Source organism: Biomphalaria glabrata, chromosome 5 (genome assembly GCF_947242115.1).
Source record: "Biomphalaria glabrata chromosome 5, xgBioGlab47.1, whole genome shotgun sequence".
In the NCBI taxonomy this organism is placed as follows: domain Eukaryota; kingdom Metazoa; phylum Mollusca; class Gastropoda; family Planorbidae; genus Biomphalaria; species Biomphalaria glabrata.
This window is the reverse complement of record NC_074715.1, coordinates 40,935,886-40,954,024: the sequence shown is the minus strand read 5'-3', so window position 1 is coordinate 40,954,024 and position 18,139 is coordinate 40,935,886. Positions and strand designations below refer to the sequence as shown.

General features: G+C 31.6%; 2 protein-coding genes across 4 annotated transcripts in view; one reads left to right on the top strand and one right to left on the bottom strand.

Annotated features, from left to right (window-relative positions):
• LOC106064986 (transcription factor Jun-like) lies at window positions 1–1,667 on the bottom strand. The gene has a single exon (XM_013223690.2). The coding sequence runs from the start codon at window positions 1,496–1,498 to the stop codon at window positions 611–613; it is 888 nt and encodes a 295-aa protein (XP_013079144.1). The 5' UTR covers window positions 1,499–1,667; the 3' UTR covers window positions 1–610.
• A 129-nt stretch (window positions 1,668–1,796) lies between these two features.
• LOC106064964 (mutS protein homolog 5-like) overlaps window positions 1,797–18,139 on the top strand; it is a 29,129-nt gene continuing 12,786 nt past the window's right edge. For 2 of the 3 annotated variants that reach the window (XR_008777914.1, XM_013223641.2), the window contains exons 1-10: window positions 1,797–1,932; window positions 4,755–4,896; window positions 11,354–11,501; window positions 13,116–13,239; window positions 13,410–13,490; window positions 13,975–14,052; window positions 15,598–15,719; window positions 17,129–17,238; window positions 17,406–17,524; window positions 18,069–18,114. Coding sequence is in view for 2 of the 3 variants with exons in the window: in XM_013223641.2 (XP_013079095.2) it covers window positions 11,364–11,501; window positions 13,116–13,239; window positions 13,410–13,490; window positions 13,975–14,052; window positions 15,598–15,719; window positions 17,129–17,238; window positions 17,406–17,524; window positions 18,069–18,114 (818 nt within the window). In the remaining variant the exon portion in view is untranslated. The remainder of the gene's footprint in view (window positions 1,933–4,754; window positions 4,897–11,353; window positions 11,502–13,115; window positions 13,240–13,409; window positions 13,491–13,974; window positions 14,053–15,597; window positions 15,720–17,128; window positions 17,239–17,405; window positions 17,525–18,068; window positions 18,115–18,139) is intronic. The other variant, XM_056029221.1, reaches the window with a different exon arrangement.

Below are 18,139 nucleotides of genomic sequence, written 5' to 3'. Positions count from 1 at the left end.
TGTATTCATGGTAATTGCAACTGTATTGATTTCATAAAAAAAGGTCATTTTAAAAGTATCACATGTTCAATAAGCAAGAAAGTCATAACAAGAGATGAAACAAATATATATTAATGTGGACAAAATTTGTACAGTTTACATCAGCATCTGATCATTATTTACCATAGAAATAAAATCAGGGAGAAAGGTAAAAGATATAACAGTTTAGTTTTCTTAATGTAAGGAAAAGAAACTTACATAAAAATGTAATTTCTATAACAAGAATATAATATATGTACAATGCAAAATGTGCATAAAATGAGATACATATGTACTTAGCACACATGGTCCAATCACAATCATACTATGGAAGCACTAAAATGGAAAAAAAAGCTCCTATCTTTAATTTTTAATGTAAATTTAACAAAAAAAAAAAGATTTTTAATCCTTAAAAACAAAACCAAAGTTTGAAATAAAAACACATTCTGTCACACTCTATGCTAATTCGAATTGTTCAATTAGATTAAATAGTCACTTTGAGAATTTATTTAGTCCAAACGAGAAATAGGTATTTAATAACTGAACCTTACAGACACAAAATTGTTTTTTCACAAACTGTACTTCTGAAATGTCAAAATGCAATATTTTGTGCCATCATGATTTGACAACCATTATTAACATGTTCAACAATTTGTTGTTTGAGTTTCATAACTTGATCTCTGAGACTAGTAGCTGTATTTACAAGATCACTATTCTGTCCTTTTAACTCCTTCACTCGGTCTTCTAATCTAGAAATCCTTTCTAATTTTCTGGTGCGACATTTCCTTGCTGCTACCCTATTACGGGCACGTTTGCGTTCAAGTTTAATTTTTTCCTGAGATTCCATATTTATAGGGGAAAGGGGTGGCGAAGAACTTAAACACGGAACAGTCTGTGGTTCATCCTTGATCTGCGGTATACGTGACTCCGAAGGTATATTGGCTTTTGATGTGGGGAGGCCTGTCTTTGGTTGGCTCACAACGGATGGGAGTCTAGCAATATGCCCACCAGGCAGTGTTGTTGTTGCTGTAAGTTCATTTGCAGCAGCGGCGAATACCGCTGCCGCCGCTGAAGTTGGCACTGTAGCGCTCTGTGATAGAGCCGTTGGAACAGTTAATGTAGTAAATGTCCTACTCAATTCCTGAGTACGATTGGCTGACAGTGCACCGCTGCTCTGGAGTTCGGCAAGAGCATCAACGAAACCTCTTGCATAAGCCTCTTGTTCTTCCGTGACGAATTTCGGAAATATGAACTGTGTCGGAGTAGGCGTCGTTGTTACCATTCCATTTGCTTGAATAATCATCTTTTCAAGCTCTGGTGAAGCCAATTTTAACATGTTAAGGTCTGGAGATGCTAACACTGTTGCTAATTTCTTCTGTTTAGTAGCTGAGCTCGAATTAAAGTCCAATGTCATAGTCCGTTTCAACTTATTGACAACTGAATCAGGGGCATCCGAGTCAGAATAAAGCGAATGCTCCATTCTTGACTTTGAAGTTGGTGTTCGTAAATCCAGATTGAAAAAGGAAACGCGTGTCAATACTGACTCGCCTTACAAGTGAAAAAAAATAATAATGAGTCACTTAGTTTCGGCTGCGATCCTTTCGGAAGCCGATGTTAGTCACACCAATAAATGTGTTTCTTGAGATGAAATGTTGTAAAATGCTAGGAAGTAGTGCTTTATACAGATGAGTCACAAGGCTATATTAAGTCGATTACAGCATTTTCCTGATTTTCCATTGGTTAAAAGTGATCTCATCTATCACGTGGCAGTACTATTTTGAGAAAACGGAAGCCAGGACCAGAGTTTCAGGAGCACAAAAATGTGTGACGTGTACACATAATTTATTTTTATGAAAAGGATTTCCCATGTTTTGTACTTCGACCTCATTAATGGTTTTTATTGTTTTGTTCAAGGTAAATTCAAGTCCTGATCTCAAACTAGACTTTAGATCTAGTCTAGATTCTGTTGTAGCAAACGATATCACTAAGCCAAACAGACACAGTGCAAGACTCTAGATTTTCATCTATTAAAAATATAGAATCCATAGACGACTTAGATCTAGTAGTCACTTAGTCAACTTAGTGATAGTGACACTTATAATTATTTAGTCTTAATCTTAGAATTAACTTTTAAGAATGCAATCAAATTATCAAAGTCAGTCATTCAAAATTCAATGCATTCATAATTTCAAAATTTGATTTTACTCTTTATTTACGTAACTCTAAACACTAACTCTAGTGACACTCTAGTCTCTACTGACTCTACTGATCGTCTGATGAGTCTAACTCTACAATTGTCTCTAGTGACACTCTGTTACTGTTTTTTTGAAGTAACGTCTGTATTATATAAGATAAGACATAAGAAGATAAGTAATGTATGTAAGTGACGGTTAATTGTAACTATAAACTATAATATACTTCTATATATATAGTTATAGACTAACTATATTATACTAAATTATAGTAATCTAGAGTCTATCATACTCTATCTGAGTCTCTATCTATTTTGTCTACATTCTACATATTAAAATTATGATATTAATATAGTAAATTATAGTACAGGTCTAGATCAGTGATGCCCAACCTTATTCAACCTGCGGCCAATTTAATTTCCGAAACTTGTGTCGCGGGCCATATGACCGAAAAGGTACAAAAACAAAAAAGAAATTGACCTAGAACAATTTTAAATGAAACTTAACTTGTGGATCGAATACTTAGGTCTACTACTTACTGTACTAACATTAATTAATGGCATATCTGAAAGATATCTTTTTTTTTATTATGCATCGGAAACTGGCTTCATTTCTCTGCTTAAAATGTGAGCAAAATTATAGCTAGCTACCCAACGACTCATTTTCTTGTCTCTTTTTGGTAAATATTCCCATTGATCCTCCAATATCCAGGCGTAATATAAGAACCATATTGAAAATATAACTAAAAAAAATCTGACTACATTCTAACAGAGCTCAATGATAAAGTGAACTCTTTTTTTTACAAATTCATTATCCTAGCAATCTGTGGATCAGAGTTTACACGGATGGTTTATCTCATAAAGACACCATAGAGCTGGAATACTCATCGAATGGCCAGATGGAAAAAAACTAAAAAAATCAGTTCCAACTGGAGCGCTCTCTGACAGTCACAGAGCAGAAAGGGAAGCACTAGAACTAGCTGCTACCATGCTAGCCAATCATCTAAGTACCCCACACAGTTAGATTGTCATTCTAACCGATGTGGAAACAATCCTCCAAAGCTTGGAAACCTCTGATTCCTCCTATATAAAATGACCCAGGACAGCCCTTATGAAGCTCAACAACAACAACAAAAAAACTGTTATTCAACGGATACCAGCACATATAGAACTAGAAAGAAATGAGAAGACTGATACATTCGCCATGAGTGGGAGAACAAACTCACAAGTAAACATTGCACTCTATCCAAAAGAAATGAAGAAACTAATAGTAAATAAAATAAATGAGAAATGGACAAGCTCTCATCCGAATCACAAGAAAGATGATGCCTATTATAAGCTATCCCGACAAGATCAACGTCTAATCTTTCGACTCAGGACCGGACACAACAGAATGAGACAACATATGTATCGGAATCTCTAAATTGAAACCAGTGAAATCTGCCCATGTGGAATGTCACCAGAGAATGCTGACCATGTCCTTCAAAACTTTTCTCTTTACCATGAGGTCGTACAAGACAGTGGCCCCAAAACACCCCAATAGAAAGAAAACTATATGGAGAGCTCCCTGATTTGGAAACCACTGCGCAGTTCATCTCATATATTGGTCTAGTCATCTGAACGCTCCAACATAAAAATGAGAACACAGAAGAAGAAGTATGCATACTTTAAAAATCTTTTTATTTGCAGCTCAAACCAAGAATGATGTCATATATGTTTCACACTTATTTAAAAATCAAATATGTTGGCTTATTATCATGTTCCAAAAAAAAAAAAAAAAAAAGATCCGTTCACTTTTGCTTGTAGATTCTACATTCCACTTCAACTCTCCCATTTCATAAATGTATAAATGTTTAAGTTTGTGGTGCCAATCCATCAGAGGGCCCTAACGTAGGTAAGATAAATTTGGAAAAGGAAGGGGGGAATTTTCTACTCTTTGTGCAGACGTTTCAGTTGGCCGGATGGAACCACGGCGCAGGCCGGTTCTGGCCCGCAGACTATATTTTGGGCATCACTGGTCTAGATCTATATAATTGTATAGATTCTTACTAAAAATAAAGTAGCTCTAGAGTATTCAAGACTCCTCACTCAAGTCAATGTTTTGTTGCTTACTTTATAATAATTATTAAAAACAAGAAAAAAAAATTAAATACTTAAGTGACTTTAAAAAAAAAAGGCAATAACCTCTTTTATACAACTTAACTTAGAGCTATTATTTTTCTCTTAATAACTATTGAATGTTAGAGTTAGATTTAAAAAAAAATGAATACTTTTTACCCCACCTTATTCCCCAGTACTACCCCCCCCCCCCCCCCCCCCCCCCAAAACGAAAAACGAAAGAATCCTGGTTAAGGCCATTAAAGGAATGTATAGATCTACTAGAATTTATAATATTCCAATGATGGGCCTTTCATATAGGTCTAGATCTAGTGGATCTTGGATTTTAACGCTTATTGTAGAAATACCTAAAGACTTGTCATCCATTCAAGATAAATATTTGAATACTCTAGCCAAATTTTTTGTTTACTTTGAAAAATTATAACAGTCAAACTAGAGTTTTCCCAGTGTGGCCAACAAGCTAATTATACAGCAACTGTCAATTTCTAGTCGTTTTTGAAATCCTTGTCCAGGCTGCACCCACCTAGAAGGTTCCAGCAAGTTTCCACAAAGTTACAAGTTGAATAGAGGTATTGTAATAACAATTTTATTTGCAATTCAAATTTTTAATACGAGTTGAAACAAATTAGGTGTTTCATTAGCAATGAAACCATGGTGTTCATAAGGACTACATATTTAAGAAAACAACACTTTATGCATACTTGATAGATGGCAAAAGAAAAAATCCAATCCTCGAAAAGAATTATTGGATCATCAAAATCTTTTCTAAAAATTTTTGATAGTGCCCAGAAAGCCATTACACATGATGCAAGTTGCTACTGATGACATAGTTAAAAAATATAGAATATATGACTCAAGTTTGCCAAGTTTATTATGTCTTTTTAAGCTAAAGAAATAAATTTTATTCTGAAAAGGAACAATAAATGGCAAAGAAATTTTTCATGAATTTGCGTAAGGACTTTTGAAAATACTTTCATCAAGAATATGCAATATTACGACAGATCAATGGAAATTATATTACCTTCTCTCTTTCTGGAACCTACATTTTTTTTTTTTTTTTCACCCTGCATGTCATAATTTCTCGGACATAGACTTTTGACTTGATTTAGAAAGACTCATTTTATAATGCCTTCCAGACAAACATATAATATATACTTTAGGCCCGTGAATTCACTTTTACTTATCTGCCTGCTCCTCCACATCTACAAAAAAGTTAGTCCTATGTACAATTTCTGACATTTCTTCGGCTCCTCAATATTTAATATATACCCTATATTGGTTTTTGACCATAACCTCCTCCCTTACAAGCTTTCACAATTTGCGTTTTTTTTATTACAAAGACAACCCTTAACTTTTCTATAATCCTTTGATTTATCGACCCTTCACCACACACTTTTCGACTTTTGAATATCTGATTGATCGACACTTAACCACACACTTTTCTGCTTTTAAATCTATAATAGCATCTGTGAAAAGTTTTAATATTTTGTTTTTGCATCTCTAAATCATAAGAAATATATTAAAAAATACTAGATTTATCTTTTTAATGCTATTATAATTAGGATATTATATGTTTTGTTGTTTAATTTAGGCTGCATCTTAAAAAAAGGGGAAATGACGTAAAGCATATTAAAAATAAGTAGATTCTATTAGGGAAAAAGAAAGAAATTGCATTGGTCAGGTTGCAAATCTGTCAAAACTGGTTCTTAGCAAGTGCTTAGGAGGTAAAAGGAATCTGTGTATGAAATTTCATGCGAATCTGCACCACAGTTTAAGAGATCTTTTGATCAATCAGTCAGTCAGTCAGTGTATACTTTTTTCAATTTTTTTTTCAAAAAGAATAACTAACTAGAGATGTGCTAAATTGTTGATCATCGTCCACAATCCACCATCCTCTAGCAAGCACTCTGTTTGTTTTAAAGTAATTGGATAGGTAATTTCTGATACAGCGAACATGAGTTTTAAATAGATTTGTTCTACTCAGAAAGGAGGAAAAAAAAAAGGGGTATATATATGAACTCTCAGAACCTCTTTGGCTGTTGGTTTGGCATTCTTGTGTGGTATTACACTAAGCTGAAGGACATTATTATAAAACTTCAGGGCATGGATAAACTACTCACAGAGACCTATATTTTTGTGAAAGGTTTTGAAATAAAACTTGAGCTAATAAATTATAATGTTGCTAAGAAGAGAGAACCTCATTTGGAGTGTTTTGAAGTTAAAACCACAAAGTTTTCATGTTGATGAATTCTCTGAAGCTGTACGAGTGCTGCAAAACAATTCTCAGCTGATTTTGAAGATTTTCCTGATTATAAACCTGGGAATTGCCAGCACATATATATACTTAAATATTATATATATATATGGTATATTATATGTAAACCAACATTCTAACTATTGAACTTGTGCAAGAATAAGTGGACATGTTTTTTGCTCACACTAACACTAAATCTAAGATTGTTTTCTTTTGTGTATGATTTCTTTAAATAATATAGCAACTGTTATTTTACTATGCAGAATTTGCTGATAATTATTTTGCAAAGAAATTTTTGATTTAGATAACACACCAATTTTTTAAAAATTAAATACATGTATTTAGCTACAAAACAAAAGAAATTAGCAACAGTCTTAATATCTCCAGACCATAACATTCTAGCTTCATCAGAGCTAGAAAAGATGATTTTTTTTAACCTAGTGTAATGATAACAAAGACACCTACTCTTAAATAAACTTTTCTGAAATTAGTCATTCTTATTGCTGCTTCCATACTTGCAGAATTTCAATTTAACTGTTCGGGAAGCAACTTGCTCATAACCTAAATGGAAACATACAGAATCAGCAACTGTAAGGTTTTTATGCCAGGGCTTTTAAATGTTAGGTTTTGAGCCTTGCAGTTGATGATCATGATATCAACATTGATATTCATCACTATTCTTCTTATTTATTGTAAAATATTAATCTCTCTAATCTAAACATTTATAAAGAAAGCCTGGAGATTTTACAGACATATATCTGCTATTTCTATAAGAACTCCGTACATGCATATTGCCTCTTAAAAATCAAGTATACAAAAATTAAGACACTAATCCCCTCTCATCTCCTTTAAAAATTGAATACATTTAAAAAATACTTACATTTGATGAAATGACCATTAGTAAAATCACAAAACTCATAGACTTTATAAAGATTTAAAAGTAAACTAAGTAAAGTAGCTATAATTAATCAAATACTAAGCCTTACCTTACAAATTTAAATAAAACAGAAGCCTAAAATTACTCTTGACACTGATTCCAAATCTCTTACCCTAAACTGGCCAATACTGTTATGCAAGGGACATTCAAGGTCTCTAATGGGCATGATTGTTGTAAGATCATCTTTGTGTTAAGTAAGCTGTCTTGTCTTCGCTACACAAAAGTCATTAACATAATGTATTACGTGTACAAGAGCTGGGAGAAATTCTATTTTTTTTTACATAGGCTAAGAAAGTCAAAATCAATTGCGTTTTGCAATGTCTAATTTAAAAAGTTTTGATTCAATAATGTTACAGACTCAAAAATGGTATCATAGATTTTAAAGGTCTTATTTAGTAGATGAACAATGTCTCTTCAAATATTTTTATTTTTTAAATATTGTCTTTTACTTGGTTACTATTCAAACCTATATTTATAACTACAATGAAAATATCAATTAAAAAGAAAATTGACTGGCCTCCCCCACCCCTCCCACCATTGTGAGGATGTCATGCCCCCTTGTCAGAATGCCACGCCCCTCAGTTTGAGAAATGCTGCTCTAAGACATAAGACTAAATAAATAACAAAACACACACATTTTTTCTCCAGACATGCTAGTACACAAGCATATATTATATGAACACTTTCTTTTAAGTGCCATTAGAGCACTGTTTTACCTGAATGAGCTAGGGAAGCCAATAACTTGATTGAAATTCTAGATTAAAACATGGATAAGTGTACGATAGAAAAATCTTTTTTGATGTAACATCTGTACTGTAATCTTAAGATAAAATAAGTTTAACATTAAAATCTTTCCTAAAAATGAATAAAATTCTATCTTTAGGCTTAATTTGAAAAGATTATCACATCTTAAGCATTACCATTTTTCAGTCTAGCTTCTCACACACATACATTTATATTTATATATAAATAATTGTACTAGGTAATTTTTTTTACATGGCTAATCTTTATATATAGTGTATATATGTATAAAACAACTATGTTGGGAGCTAATGGACCCCATTCACCAATCGTAAACAAACAACATGTAGTCACGTGATCTTATTGATAAAACAACGGAAAAAACTGTCACGTGACAACCATCATGAATTAAACATTAGATCGTAAATTATATAGAAGAGATAGAGCACCACGTGCTAAATGTTGTTTGTTTACGATTGGTGAATGAGGTCCATTGATGAATGTCAGGTCATATAATAGTTCTAAAATGTAACCAACAATTTAAAAATATTTTCTATAAGTTCTTTCTGGCAATGTATGTTTTAATATTGACTTCTAATTATCTATCTCCAAAAGGACTTTCTTAACTAACCCATAGCATCATTTCAGGCTTCAAAAAGAAACTTAATATTTCAATCATAGGTCTAAAAAAACCCAGTAAGAACAAAAAGTAAGAAGAAGTAAAAGGTGTTCTATATTCTTGAAAGACATAGTTTTCATTTAAAATAAGAAACTGAGTAATGCACACAAATGGCCTATTAAATGGAGAAGAGAAAAATGATTAAAATAGCTGATCAAACATGGGGAAATACCCCTGTAACTCAGAGCCAACAATCCATCCATGACCTCAATGAGTCATACTTGGGTGTTTACCACTTTTTGTGCTCTAGTTTGTTTCTTGCTGCACACTTGGAATGTGTAACTCTAACATTTCCACTTAAAAGAGCTTCTCTTAAATGCAACTCTCTGGTTATTGGTTCTATTTTTTAAATTAATATTAGGAGGCCTTTTAACAAAACTAAAAAAAAAAAAGACTTCTATTTTTTTTTAGTTTAGGAATATTTATTTTTTATACCAATAAGTCTAAAAAAAAAAAAAAGTCTTTTCAAAATGTATGTAGATCTAATGAATTGATTGAAAAAAAAAATAGAACCAAAAGTTTTAGATTCAATATTTTTATAATTTATAAGATTTGTCAGGATTAAATTGCTATAGTATTATCTATTGGCATTTAATGTTAAAGCTAAATATAAATAGATCTGTATGTTAAGATGAGTCATTTGTTCTTAGCTCAGAAAAATACTTTGGTCTACTAAATATAGGCCACAGATAAAAAAAAAAAGACAATAGGGGTTGAAAAAGAAAACAAATGAGGATAACATGATTATTTGTATGCTAACATTAAATTAATAGTTTAAAAAATTTCTTTGTTGTTTTTTTTTTAACCAAAAAAATGTTAAATAATTGGGAAATTTAAATCAACCCATATCCAGGTACACCAAAAGAGTTTGAAGTTTTAGGGAGGTTTAAATCTAGGAGGAGGGGGGTATTTAAATAGTTACATGTCATGATTTTGTTCTTTATAGCTGATGACATTTCTCATTCTTTAACTGAAAAAAAAAATATTTATAAGAAAGAAACTGAGTTTCCTGTATGCTATCAGCAACCATGACACATTTTATTTTCCTCACTAGTGTGATTAAATCTTCCAGCTGACCTTGCTCCCTGTTGTTGCATGCTAGTCCCCCCTGCACTTCTCTAGCAAATAGACAGATTTTATTTATCTTTTGTTTTCCCCAATAGTGCTTACCTGCCAGAAAAGCATCTGCAACTTGGAATAATTGTACAAATATTAGGTTGAGAAAAAATCTAAATTATAAAGAGATAAATTAATACTATTTAATAGAAATGGAATCTTTCATTTGAGTTGTAACCTACATTAAAATTGATTTTTTTTTCTGACAAAATCAAAATTAATATCAAACCATTATCACTATCATCAAACTGTTTGAGCACTTGGGAGACTCAAATTCCTTCTTTTAATCTGAATTAAGAGAGTTGGGGATAGGTACATGCTCATACTCATGACACACAGTTTTCTTTCCTGCAGTGGTGGTACCATAAATACAAAATTATAAATGTCTTCACTTCACTTCTTTAATACCTTGCACTGGTTCAGGGTAGCCGTAATCACAGGGAAATTTGGTCTTTCACCCAATACACTCCCAGACTCAAATCACTATCAGTTTGGTAAACACTTGTATCTTATTAATATAAATATTATGAGATTTTGATATTGAAGGAATATAATCAGACATTATCTTTGAGCTTGATTATTAAGGAAATGATTTAATTAGGCTATGAAGTCCTAACTATGACCTGTGTATTTATTTTGCCACATCAGAAGCAGATGAAACCGTTTGAGGATAGTTTTTTTGGACCTCACAGTTTTGTGATGAGATTTTTTTAAAAAGTTCTTCAGCTTTCCATTTCATAAGTTACTTGATCACCCCTATGTCTGTATCAGTAAGAGTAAACCAATGTCTGAGCTGGTCTTTGAAGACACTTTGGTTTCATTGGTAAACTTTTGATCAAAATATGCTTGTCTTTTAGCACCATTATCTGATGAACCACTCTCCTTTGATAGGATTCAAGCATGAGTATGTAAAAGGGAACATTTTTGTTTGATTTCTGAAACTTGAGAAACTTCAGCATGATAAATAAGTTGGGCACTGCTCAATAGTACTTTGGGCAATGGAGGGAGACATATGATTAACTATGCAGTAGATTAAATTGTCACAGAATGTCAAATTTTTCCTGTTAGAAGACAAGGCTTAGAGATGGAAAGCTGGTTCTTAGTTCATGGGCACAAGCAGACCTTAAGAAACTGCTTGCTTCCTTTTACTAAGTCTCAGCACAGTTATCTAATCCTTAAATAGGTTTCAGATAAAGCCTTTAAAGAATGAAGTAATATACATTGTTAATAATGTCACAAAACCTACCTACCAATATTAATTATATGTAAAGTATTTTTTTTTTAATTGTATCATTTCAGACATCATATTATGGCTCACATGAATCAAGCCATTCAGTCTCTAGAGAGTTCATTAGACTTATCTCAGATGGAAAATCTTGTAAATGAACCAGATGATGAGACTGAAGGCAATAGAAAAGATTCAGACTCATCAAACATAAACTCTGAGGTACTTTGTTTCAATGTATCAAAACATTATTAGTCACTATTTTAAAATGCTTTCTGCATGCACTTTCTGGAGTTCTTTCATTTCAATAAAAAGAAAAATTATGATACAACATCATTTTTCCCCCCACCATTTCTTTCCTTGCTAATGTTAATGTTGGATTATTCAAGTTTTTTTTTCAGCTTACATGCCTCATTGTTCCTGATATGTTAGGGTTGGCAGGGTTCAAACATCAGCCTCCTGCAGGACAGCATGATATGATCGGTTGGCAGGGTTTAAACATCAGACCTCCTGCAGGACAGCATGATATGATCGGGTTGGCTGGGTTCAAACATCAGACCTCCTGCAGGACAGCATGATATGGTCGGGTTGGCAGGGTTCAAACATCAGACCTCCTCCAGGACAGCATGATATGATAGGGTTGGCAGGGTTCAAACATCAGACCTCCTGCAGGACAGCATGATATGATAGGGTTGGCAGGGTTCAAACATCAGACCTCCTGCAGGACAGCATGATATGATAGGGTTGGCAGGGTTCAAACTTGGGATCCTCATCACGACAGGGCATACCACACAATTAAACAAAGCTTATAATTATTAAACAATCTTAGATCAGTTATAAACATGTATTTGTTACTATGAAACATACAACTCATGTTTAACATGAAGTCCAACACTTATTCTTACATTTCTTCATTTAATTTAGGTTAGTTACATCTAACTGGGTGGTTTCCTTTGAAAGAACTGTTTGCTTATCTTTTAATATTTTCTTCTGTTATAATTTTGATAATACATATGTAAATGATATTATAGAATAAGCTAATTTATTAGCTTATTTTATTCTATTTGATGCATTGATTTAGAAATATCCTTCCCACTTTAACTAGATATCTTTAGATTTGAAGTGCTGACAGTTTCTGTTTGAATGAGTCACTGGACTTAATGAGCCACTCAATTCAATGAACCCTTGACCTCATAAACTGAAGATATTGTCTCAAGTATTTTGCTATTTGTTTTGGTTATAAGATCCGTATCCCATTGTCAGATTTACTGAAGTCTTAAGCCTATCATGAACATATTGGGAGCAACCATTGAAAACTGACCAATCAAAGAGAAGATTCAGAGGAAATATCTGTTAAGAACTTGAATGATTATTTTTTCAATCTAAACTTATATCCTGCCTATCAATCCTCTTCTTATCCATTTTCTCTGTAAGATGAAAGTGTAAATTTTTTTTTTGTGTGTAAATCTTAAATGAAAGAAAACCTACTAAAAGACCACAAAAATCATTTAACAAATTGGGTCATTTGAAACAAGTTAATATTTAAATCAAATTTCTTTCAGTATTTTCCTGTCTGTTATTAAACATTTTCTTAAAGTGTTTTTTTTTTCTATATCTTACCCTAAAATGGTTTCAAAAAGTGTTTATTGATAAATGTCTTTCTTCACTTTAAATGTATATCCATATATAAACTGGTTTAAACTCATATGTTATATATTTAATGTAGATGTGATATCTGTACTGTTCTGTTTTTTTATGAGCTGTTTTTGAGCAACCTTTCCAGCCTGTAAATCTTCTAATTGCCAAATTATTTTTCTGATTGATTTACTTCTTTAGATTTATACATCTATAGTTTGGCATAATGGAATGCTTGCATTGTCATATTATGATCTTGGCACTTGCCAGGTGTACTTTGTACCAGACACGCCAGAAAATGATGACTTCACTATATTGAATCAGGGTGAGACTTTGAATGATTTATTTATAAAAGAAATATATTCATTCTATAGCTTTAATTTATTGACATTAGGAATGACTAGAATAACATTCAGAAAAGTGCAGGCAGTAATAAACTTTTTTTTGCTTGGAATCCCTTACGCATTGAAGTGATTTTTAAAAATTTATTTCCAGTGCTGCGAGAGATTCATCCTGTTGTAATCATCTTAAGTTCCAGGCAAGACAACCGTCTAGTCACATACCTGAAAAAACTGAGTAAACAATTTACTAATTTTATTGTAGAATGTAATTTGCTTTATTTAATTTTTCATTTACAGAAACACAGAAAAACTATTTTAAAAAAACAACTAAACCACAAAAAAGCCAATATTAGTGATAAAAAATTAAAAAAATATTTTTTTTTCCCTTTTTTAAAAAATTGGAGCACATTTGATACATTTTAAATCATCATGTTTTTTGCAAAAATTTAGCTTTTAAAGTTTAGACATATTAAAATGTATTTTATGGACATCCTCACTGTGAATGAAACAACAGCTATTAAATCATTGATGCATAAGCTAAAATTACAAGAAAAAAACTATGCCTAGGATATATTTAGATACATAGCAAAGTTGTGTATTTTCTTTGTTGTTTAAAGTGTTTTCAACAGCATTTCAATCATTCAAAAGAATGTTTATTAATCTTTATTAATAATATTCTTAATAAGCTTAACTAATAAAATATTTTAATTTATTCACAGTGTCTGACAATAGTCCTAGTCGAACAGAGATAAATAATGAATTATGCAAGCTGGAATTTCTGATGAATTCAGATTTTAGTGAGTTAAAAAATATTTCTAAATCTTATATTTGTTAGAGAATTAATGTTCTTACTTAAACTAAATAATTAAAATTTTCTTTGGAAATGTATCATCTCATTAGACATGTACAATCTCGTTACAAATCCTCTTCCCTTGAATTAAATTCTCAGCACAGTCACTTGGTCGTCCAAATCTCCCCAAGCACAAAACCGCAGAGCAAAGCCCCAAACCCCATGGATGACAGAAGTGATCATCTACGTATGATGATGTATGAACAATATATATATAGGGTTTTCATAATTGTATCATAGCCCAACAGTATTTATGTTTGTGTCCAGTTACAGTTACAATTCCTTGATTGATGTCATGTACTTGATAAGTAGCAGAAATGTTTTTTTTTTTTACATAGCAATATAAATACCAGATACAGCAAGTTCCATTGAATGAAGGCGCTATGACTTGAAGAAGCAGTCCTTTGATTTGCATGAAATCTATGCACTCATTTTTTACAGAGTTGAATCGTAACAAAATTTAAAAATTATTTTTTTAAATGAATGGGATTCACTATCAGTAACCATCTTTTTTTTTTACAAAGCTTAGATCAACTCACTTTGTCTATTTGTACTCGTTATTTCTCCGATACACAATCTCAGCTCAAGCTGAAATTTTGCACTGACAACACAAGAATCAATAACAAAAAAATAAACCAATTAGTTAATTAACTATTGGTAATTAGTTATTTTGTTTGGTATCTCGATCAAGGGAAAGAAATTGTACTTGACCTAAGTGGTGGTATAAGCTGAATTAGTTTCCTTAATAGGTTGCCCCTTTAAAGTAAGATACATAACTTACAATCTTCTATAGACATAAGCAGCTCACTAGCAGAATGTTGGCTTGAGGAGGCGTGTCATGAGTTTAAATTCAGGACATTCCCATTTTATTTTAATAAATGCTTTTAAAAACAGATTGCAGTAAAATTCACCCAGATATTCCTTTTGTTTCTTCCCTCCACCCCCTTCCCATTTTCCTAACTGGTCCTGATAAGTGATAGGATCATAGTGTAGTGAGAAAGTGATAGGATCATAGTGTAGTGAGAAAGTGATAGGATCATAGTGTAGTGAGAAAGTGATAGGATCATAGTGTAGTGAGAAAGTGATAGGATCATAGTGTAGTGAGAAAGCTAAAAGCATGAAATAGCACGACAAAAACAACTGGTAAAAATGTTTCTAATTGAAAAGGTTTATTGAGGTTGGTCTAGATCTATTACAAAGTTATTTACATGATTGAACTCATTGATACAATTACACTTCATATATGTTTTCTTTTGTTATTGACATATCAAGAGAGTTATAATAGATTATAATATCTGGATGACATATTTGTAAAGCATGCAATATATGTTTATACATCTGTAGCGTCTTTTAATTGCAAAATTTCTTTTGAAGTATTGTCTAATTTTGCCAGTCCATTGAGGCAGAGTCTCTTTTTCCAGATTTTGTCTAATGAAGTGGAATAGTCGGAATAGTCTGTCTAAAATAATAATTGTTTGTTGTCTCCTTTTAGATTATGAAGTTAGCAAGAGAAGAGTTTTGGGTCTCAATCTTCCATCCATCCCTAAACATTACACTGATGAGGAGAGAAAAATGTATTTCTCATCTCTTCTAGCCATGGAGAAAGTCAACTTGGTAAGATTTGTTTTGTTTGCCATTTTTCATGCTATATTTACAATACTTGGGGAAGATTTTAACAAATATCAAAATCTGAAAACTTACTAGTTCCCTTTCTTTGTAATAACATTACAAATCATTGTTGGCAATAACAAGGCAAGTAACACCTAGAAAGTATTCTAGAAAGTAGACAACATATAAATGTCATACAGTCAGTGTAATAGATTGAGTGCATAGTGGAGATTGTAATTTGGACATTTAGTTACCAACAGATTGTGTAAGATCAAGAATTAGTTAAATCTGGGATTTTTAGAGAATGAGGTTAATCAGTATAAACTAAGCAAATGAGTGTCACGAGAATGACCATTAATTGCAAGATATTAACTCTTTCTCTCCTGATTGACGAAACTATAGTTTGTTTGACCCCATTCTGCCAAATTGACAATATTATCATTTATGCTTAAAAAAGCCAGTTGTTTTGTTTCCTTGCCTCCCTAAATGTTTTTAATTGCTTATAATTTAATCTTGAAAAGTTTCCCTTTTTTTTTAAATTTTCAATGTGTTTTTACCAAAGCAATGTTTTTTAAGAGTGGGGGCTAAAAAAAAAAGATCTATTTTTTTATATTAATTTTCAGAACATTGGTGACATGGGATATAGCGCTCAAGATAATTAATTTACATGTTTAATATATCTTATATAATTTATTAAGTTTTGTGAAAATATTAATTAAAAACTTTCATAAAAAGTACTTTTAGTACAATTTGAATAATAAAATATTGCTTAGATCTAATTTAGATCCAAAATAAAATCTCTTTATATACATCAATTTGTTTTAAATAGAAGGGCATGCATTCCCCTTTAATTCTATATCAAATAAAACATTTTCTGATAACAAACAAAAAAGTTGTTGAAGTTTAATCATAACAGGTAGTGAAATACAAATGAACAAAATGGATTATTTCATTGGAATATGGAAAATAGTTACGGAGAGAAAGAGTTGTTTCTGTTCATTTACATCAAATAGGTTGAATACAGAATTAGGCTTATTCTTGAGTCAGATCAAAATGTGAATCTTGTTGCTTGTACCAACACAAATTGTTAAGTTCAAAGTGATTGTTATCCTAGCTATTTTATTTTATTTTTTAAATTCAAATAGCAACTAGTTTTTGCTTATCATTGTTTGGTATTTTTTAAAGTAAAACTTCCATAGTTCTTAGCACTCTACCTCCTCCCAATGTTTATGGCTACATTCTATTTAGCACCAATTAAAACAGAATACCAAATCACATAGATGCCTCCTCTATGCTTTATATTTGTTTGTTTTGATACCATATTACAGACTTATCTGGAATGTTTCTTTTGTTATGAGCCATTAGTTCTATATTTATGATATAACATAATAAAAATTTTTTTTTCTTTTCTTTAGGTTAGGTCATTAGGTGGCCTTCTAAGGTACTTAGATAAATCAAGAGTTGGTGTGGAACTAGATGATATAGATACACAAGTGTCTATTCTTGGATTTAGAACTCATGACATGTAGGTCATTATTTGAATAAACAAATTATTGATTTCTTATTTCCCAATATTTTTTTCCTGATTCAATATTTTGAAAAATTTAACTTAACAAAAATAAAGGTATAAAATTTCAAAAATGTCTTTAAAAAATTGTATAATGAACTTGGTCCATGTTTTTTTTGTCTTAGAGAAAATCATATTCAGATTGATACAGTCACATATTCTGCACTGAATATATTCAGCACTGAACCACATCCCTCTGTTTTTAAAAATGGAACCTCCAGTAAAGAAGGCTTAAGTTTATTTGGTAAGTACATTGAAACATGATTAAAGGGAGCTCATCTTCAACTTGAGATTATAATTGAAAGAGTTAGTCATTCCTGTATGACATTGTCTACAACCTTTTTATTTAGACACCTACAACATTTATCTGAAGAAAGAAAAAAAGTTCTTTATAGCAACCTCTTGCATATATGACTTACACCAAAATAAATATTTTTACTTTTAGCAACACGTAAAATGATAGACATGAGAAAATTGATTGTAAAAATGATTGTGATAGATAACAGTTTTTTATTGTCTGTTATAAATGACTGAAGAGCCCTTTGTCTTCTGAACTGAATGGTTTCTATTCCAATTCTGTGGAATGTTTGGTTTTTCAAATTAGGTATTCAGAGTATGTCTAGTCCAACTATGTCTAATAGGTAAATTTGTAAGGAAGAACACCCTTCCAAAGGACCTGTAGATCTTTAAGAAAAACTTTACTTACTTGCATGCTCAGATGATGTGACATTTTGTAATAGTTTTTTTTTTTCTAAATTTGTTTGTAATACCTTAATATTTCATTGTAGGAATATTAAATAGATGCAAATCAACAAGTGGAAGTAGAAAGTTGCGGTAACATTGATTTCCTTTTTTTTTT